The sequence below is a fragment of the Heterodontus francisci genome, chromosome 28 (assembly GCF_036365525.1).
Source record: "Heterodontus francisci isolate sHetFra1 chromosome 28, sHetFra1.hap1, whole genome shotgun sequence".
Taxonomy (NCBI): Eukaryota; Metazoa; Chordata; class Chondrichthyes; order Heterodontiformes; family Heterodontidae; genus Heterodontus; species Heterodontus francisci.
The window spans coordinates 3,383,948-3,390,908 of NC_090398.1; the positions used below are offsets into that span (position 1 = coordinate 3,383,948).

The window sequence follows — 6,961 nt, forward strand, 5'->3', positions numbered from 1 at the left end:
TAACATGACCCGACTTCGCCCCTGTCTCAGCTCATCTGAAACCCTCATTCATGCCTTCGTTACCTCTAGACTTGACCATTCCAACACACTCCTGGCTGCTCTCCCACATTCTACCCTCTGTAAACATGAGCTCATCGAAACTCTGCTGTCCCCGTGTCCTAACTCACACCCAGTCCTGTTCCCCTATCACCCCCTGTGTTCACTGACCGACACTGGCTCCCGGTCAAACAACACCTCGATTTTAAACTTCTCATCCTTGTTTTCAAATCACTCCATCACCTCACCCCTCCCTATCTCTGTAAACTCCTCCAGACCCTACACCCCTCCTGATCTCTGTAACCTCCTCCAGCCCCGACACCCCTCCCTATCTCTGTAACCTCCTCCAGCCCCGACACCCCTCCCTATCTCTGTAAACTCCTCCAGCACCTACACCCCTCCCTATCTCTGTAACCTCCTCCAGCCCCTACACCCCTCCCTATCTCTGTAACCTCCTCCAGCCCCTACACCCTTCCCTATCTCTGTAACCTCCTCCAGCCCCGACACCCTTCCCTATCTCTGTAACCTCCTCCAGCCCCTACACCCTTCCCTATCTCTGTAACCTCCTCCAGCCCTGACACCCCTCCCTATCTCTGTAAACTCCTCCAGCACCTACACCCCTCCCTATCTCTGTAATCTCCTCCAGCCCCCAAACCACTCCCTATCTCTGTAACCTCCTCCAGCCCCGACACCCTTCCCTATCTCTGTAACCTCCTCCAGCCCCTACACCCTTCCCTATCTCTGTCACCTCCTCCATAACTTCCTTGTTTTTGTATCTATATCTCTATTTATAAAGCTCAGGATCCCGTACGCTTTATTAACTACTTTCTCAACCTGTCCTGACACCTTCAGTGATTTGTGTACATTTACCCCCCGGTCCCTCTGCTCCTGCACCCTCTTTACAATTGTACACTTTATTTTATATTGTCTCTCCTCGTTCCTCCCATCACAATGTATTACTTCACACTTCTCTGCATTAAACTGTATCTGTCGTCTGCCTGCCCATTTCACAAGATAAATGTATCAAATATACACAGTAAGATCCCAGAAAGTTACACAGTCAGCTGAGTTTATCTTTTCAATATCCCAAGAGTGCATTTATTGAAATTTAGCAGGAATGTGAGAAGATACAGCAAGCCATTTGGAACAGATCGAAATCAACATTTTTCATTAAACACCCAAAGCATCGTCAATCTTTTACTCATCAATTTAATTCGCTGTTTGCAGAGATAAACAGGAACAGGAGGATCCCGTTCAGCCCCTCCTGGAGTCTGTTACACAGGAACAGGAGGAGACCATTCAGCCCCTCCTGGAGTCTGTTACACAGGAACAGGAGGATCCCGTTCAGCCCCTCCTCGAGTCTGTTACACAGGAACAGGAGGAGACCATTCAGCCCCTCCTCGAGTCTGTTACACAGGAACAGGAGGAGACCATTCAGCCCCTCCTCGAGTCTGTTACACAGGAACAGGAGGAGACCATTCAGCCCCTCCTGGAGTCTGTTACACAGGAACAGGAGGAGACCATTCAGCCCTTCCTGGAGTCTGTTACACAGGAACAGGAGGATCCCGTTCAGCCCCTCCTCGAGTCTGTTACACAGGAACAGGAGGAGACCATTCAGCCCCTCCTCGAGTCTGTTACACAGGAACAGGAGGAGACCATTCAGCCCCTCCTCGAGTCTGTTACACAGGAACAGGAGGAGACCATTCAGCCCCTCCTCGAGTCTGTTACACAGGAACAGGAGGAGGCCCATTCAGCCCCCATGAGGCTGTTACAGAGGTGGGGAAGGACTGGGGGGGAGGTGGGTTGGATTTTGGACCATGACGGTCTGGGAGTGTGTGAGGAGTAGTGGAGGGATTGAGGGCTGGAGAGCTGGAGGGAGGCTGGATATCTAGCTGCAGCAGCACCTGCAGAGGACCCCAGCGATCACCAGAACGGCTACGATGGCCACAGTGATCAGAAACCAGCCCCACCAGGGCATCTTCCAGGGAGTCAGAGTACAGTTCTCCTGCAGCATCACCTTCACTCCCTGGTAGTCTGTCGACTGGAGGGTGAAGTTGCAGCCACCTCCCTGTAACTGTGTGAACTTTGTGATCTTGAACTTCTCGTACGGGGGGATTAAAACCTCCTCTTGTGATCGGTTGACTGAGTAGTCTCGGATTGTGACCCCGTAAGACGTGGTGACAACAAAGAAAGTTGCTTTCCCAAACCCCTCAGCCACTTTCTGATTGTGAGAGGTGGAGGCGAATCTCCCAAATCTCATCTCAGTGTCCTTTCTACCAGACAGAGGAATCTTCTCCCCTCGATATACTGTTAAATGACGGGAACCTTTTCTCAGATTTATCAGGGCGATGGTTAGGAGATAGTGGAAACTCTTGAGTTTAAAGTGAGAGTTGTATGTGTCGATGTCTCCATAATTTTTCACACCTGTGTTTAAGCGCCTGTACAGGTTACTGTTCATGGTAAAACCTGTCACTGCGATCATGTGCTCCTCTCGGAGACCCTTCGGGACTGGGAGATTTTTAAGTGTCCAATTTGCCCTGCCCAGGTTCCAGAGCCTCTCAAACTCCGGGTCCTTCTCCAGCTCTTTCTGCAGACACTTTATTGCTGCATCATCATCCCGTGTGAAATAAAAGGCAGCAGAATCTTCCATCAGGTTCAGCTCTGGGTTTCCATCACTGCAAGATTCCCCATCACCACTGGTGGGTAAACTTTCCAAACTGTGACCTGTCAATCAGAAAGAGAGAATTCCCATTCATACAAATATACATCTGAATTAGGAACAGGAGGGGGAGAGATCTGACAGTGCAGCACTCCCTCAGTACTGACCCTCCAACAGTGCGGCACTCCCTCAGTACTGACCCTCCGACAGTGCAGCACTCCCTCAGTACTGACCCTCCAACAGTGCAGCACTCCCTCAGTACAGACCCTCCAACAGTGCGGCACTCCCTCAGTACTGACCCTCCAACAGTGCGGCACTCCCTCAGTACTGACCCTCCAACAGTGCAGCACGCCCTCCTTACTGACCCTCCGACAGTGCAGCACTCCCTCAGTACTGACCATCCGACAGTGCAGCATCCCTCAGTACTGACCCTCCAACAGTGCGGCACTCCCTCAGTACTGACCCTCCGACAGTGCAGCACTCCCTCAGTACTGACCCTCCAACAGTGCGGCACTCCCTCAGTACTGACCCTCTGACAGTGCAGCACTCCCTCAGTACTGACCCTCCAACAGTGCGGCACTCCCTCAGTACTGACCCTCCGACAGTGCAGCACTCCCTCAGTACTGACCCTCCGACAGTGCAGCACTCCCTCAGTACTGACCCTCCGACAGTGCAGCACTCCCTCAGTACTGACCCTCCGACAGTGCAGCACTCCCTCAGTACTGACCCTCCAACAGTGCAGCACGCCCTCCTTACTGACCCTCCGACAGTGCAGCACTCCCTCAGTACTGACCATCCGACAGTGCAGCACGCCCTCCTTACTGACCCTCCGACAGTGCAGCACTCCCTCAGTACTGACCCTCCGACAGTGCAGCACTCCCTCACTACTGACGCTCATACAGTTCGGCACTGGCTCAGTGCTGACCCTCCGACAGTGCGGCACTCCCTCAGTACTCACCCTCCGACAGTGCGGCAATCCCTCAGTACTGACCCTCCGACAGTGCGGCACTCCCTCAGTACAGATCTTCCGACAGTGCAGCACTCGCTCAGTCCTGACCCTCCGACAGTGCGGCACTCCATCAGTACAGACCCTCCGACAGTGCAGCACTCCCTCAGTACTGACCATACGACAGTGCAGCACTCCCTCAGTACTGACGCTCCGACTGTTCGGCACTGGCTCAGTGCTGACCCTCCGACAGTGCAGCACTCCCTCAGTACTGACCCTCCGACAGTGCAGCACTCCCTCAGTACTGACGCTCCGACAGTTCGGCACTGGCTCAGTGCTGACCCTCCGACAGTGCGGCACTCCCTCAGTACTCACCCTCCGACAGTGCGGCACTCCCTCAGTACTGACCCTCCGACAGTGCAGCACTCCCTCAAAACTGACCTTCCGACCGTGCAGCACTCCCTCAATACTGACCCTCCGACAGTGCAGCACTCTCTCAGTACTGACCCTCCGACAGTGCAGCACTCCCTCAGCACTGACCCTCCGAAAGTGCAGCACTCGCTCAGCACTCACCCTCCGACAATGCGGCACTGCCTCAGTACTGACCCTCTGACAGTACAGCACTCCCTCAGTACTTTCCCTCCGACAGTACAGCACTCCCTCAGTAATGATCCTCTGACAGTACAGCACTCCCTCAGTACTAACACTGGGGTGAGTCGGTCTGGATTTTGGGAGATCCAGTTTCTGCAGTGTGAACTCAGACCCATCAGTTTCTGTCTCAGCTACGAGAGAGAGAAAGTGAATCCCAGAGTGAGGGGCAGAGAGTTTGGAAATTTTGTCACTTTACAATAAGTGGAGGGAAAATGCTTTGTTGATTTGAAATCAGTACGGAGATACTCACTGTATGTCAGGAAGAGAATATAGAATGACCACCCCATCATTCACTCAGTATCAGAGTTTCTAAATCTAACAAACTCACTAACAAAAGAGCGGAAAGTCTGAGAGAGAACTGTCGCCTTGATGGGTTCCTGCAAAATACGTGATTAATGTTGCATTCAAACACTCAATTTTACAACATGTGACTGCGTGGTGAGACCACACACTGACAGTTCCGGTACATATATCATACTTTCAGTTACTGTGCAAAGTTTCAATCTCCTTATCACACTGGGAGTTAATGTGCAAAGTTCTGGTCTCCATATCACATTGGGAGTTAATGTACACAGTTCTGGTCTCCATATCACATTGGGAGTTACTGTGCAAAGTTACAATATCCATATCACACTGGGAGTGACTGTGCAAAGTTACAATATCCATATCACACTGGGAGTGACTGTACACAGTCCTGGTCTCCATATCACACTGGGAGTTACTGTGCAGTTACAATATCCATATCACACTGGGAGTTACTGTGCACAGTTACAATATCCATATCACACTGGGAGTTACTGTGCAGTTACAATATCCATATCACACTGGGAGTTACTGTGCACAGTTACAATATCCATATCAGACTGGGAGTTACTGTGCAAAGTTCTGGTCTCCATATCACACTGGGAGCAACTGTACACAGTACGGGTCTCCATATCACACTGGGAGTTACTGCACGCAGTTCGGGTCTCCATATCAGACTGGGAGTTACTGTGCACAATTCGGGTCTCCATATCACACTGGGAGTTAATGTACACAGTTCTGATCTCCATATCACACTTGGAGTTGAAGTCCGCAGTTCTGGTCTCCATATCACACTGGGAGTTACTGTACACAGTTCGGGTCTCCAAATCAGACTGGGAGTTACTGTGCACAGTTCAGGTCTCCATATCATACTGGGAGTTACTGTACACAGTTCGGGTCTCCAAATCAGACTGGGAGTTACTGTGCACAGTTCGGGTCTCCATATCACACTGGGAGTTACTGTGCACAGTTCGGGTCTCCATATCATACTGGGAGTTACTGTACACAGTTCGGGTCTCCAAATCAGACTGGGACTTACTGTGCACAGTTCTGGTCTCCATATCACACTGGGAGTAACTGTATTCAGTTCAGGTTTCCATATCACACTGGGAGCAACTGTACACAGTACGGGTCTCCATATCACACTGGGAGTTACTGCACGCAGTTCGGGTCTCCATATCATACTGGGAGTTACTGTACACAGTTCGGGTCTCCAAATCAGACTGAGAGTTAATGTACACAGTTCTGGTCTCCATATCACACTGGTAGTAACTGTATTCAGTTCAGGTTTCCATATCACACTGGGAGCAACTGTACACAGTACGGGTCTCCATATCACACTGGGAGTTACCGCACGCAGTTCGGGTCTCCATATCATACTGGGAGTTAATGTACACAGTTCTGGTCTCCATATCACACTGGTAGTAACTGTATTCAGTTCAGGTTTCCATATCACACTGGGAGCAACTGTACACAGTACGGGTCTCCATATCACACTGGGAGTTACTGCACGCAGTTCGGGTCTCCATATCACACTGGGAGTTACTGTGCACAGTTCCGGTCTCCAAATCAGACTGGGAGTTACTGTACACAGTACGGGTCTCCATATCACACTGGGACTTACTGTGCACAGTTCGGGTCTCCATATCATACTGGGAGTTACTGTACACAGTTCTGGTCTCCATATCAGACTGGGACTTACTGTGCACAGTTCCGGTCTCCATATCACACTGGGAGTTAATGTACACAGTTCGGGTCTCCATATCAGACTGGGACTTACTGTGCACAGTTCCGGTCTCCATATCACACTGGGAGTTACTGTACACAGTTCGGGTCTCCATATCACACTGGGAGTTAATGTAGACATTTCTGGTTTCCATATCACACTGGGAGATACTGTACACAGTTCTGATCTCCATATCACACTGGGAGTTACTGTACACAGTTCTGATCTCCATATCACACTGGGAGTTACTGTACACAGTTCGGGTCTCCATATCACACTGGGAGTTAATGTAGACATTTCTGGTTTCCATATCACACTGGGAGATACTGTACACAGTTCTGATCTCCATATCACACTGGGAGTTACTGTACACAGGGCTGATCTCCATATCACACTGGGAGTTACTGTGCACAGTTCGGGTCTCCATATCACACTGGGAGTTAATGTAGACATTTCTGGTTTCCATATCACACTGGGAGATACTGTACACAGTTCTGATCTCCATATCACACTGGGAGTTACTGTACACAGTTCTGATCTCCATATCACACTGGGAGTTACTGTACACAGGGCTGATCTCCATATCACACTGGGAGTTAATGTGCACAGTTCTGGTCTCCATATCACACTGGGAGTTACT

At 50.6% G+C, this 6,961-nt stretch overlaps 1 protein-coding gene across 2 annotated transcripts; it reads right to left on the minus strand.

The window, feature by feature from the left end:
* Window positions 1-1,126: 1,126 nt before the first annotated feature.
* On the minus strand, window positions 1,127-6,321 carry LOC137345268 (ecto-ADP-ribosyltransferase 5-like). Of its 2 annotated transcripts, none has more exons than XM_068008743.1 (2): window positions 4,543-6,269; window positions 1,127-2,760 (listed from the first exon to the last, which is right to left on the minus strand). In XM_068008743.1, the coding sequence occupies exons 1-2, from the start codon at window positions 4,580-4,582 to the stop codon at window positions 1,925-1,927; spliced, it is 876 nt and encodes a 291-aa protein (XP_067864844.1). In that variant the 5' UTR covers window positions 4,583-6,269; the 3' UTR covers window positions 1,127-1,924. The 2 variants fall into 2 exon arrangements, 1 of the variants encoding a protein (XP_067864844.1); XR_010968552.1 differs by having other exon boundaries at window positions 2,683-2,760; window positions 3,654-6,321.
* Between the last annotated feature and the right edge of the window lie 640 nt (window positions 6,322-6,961).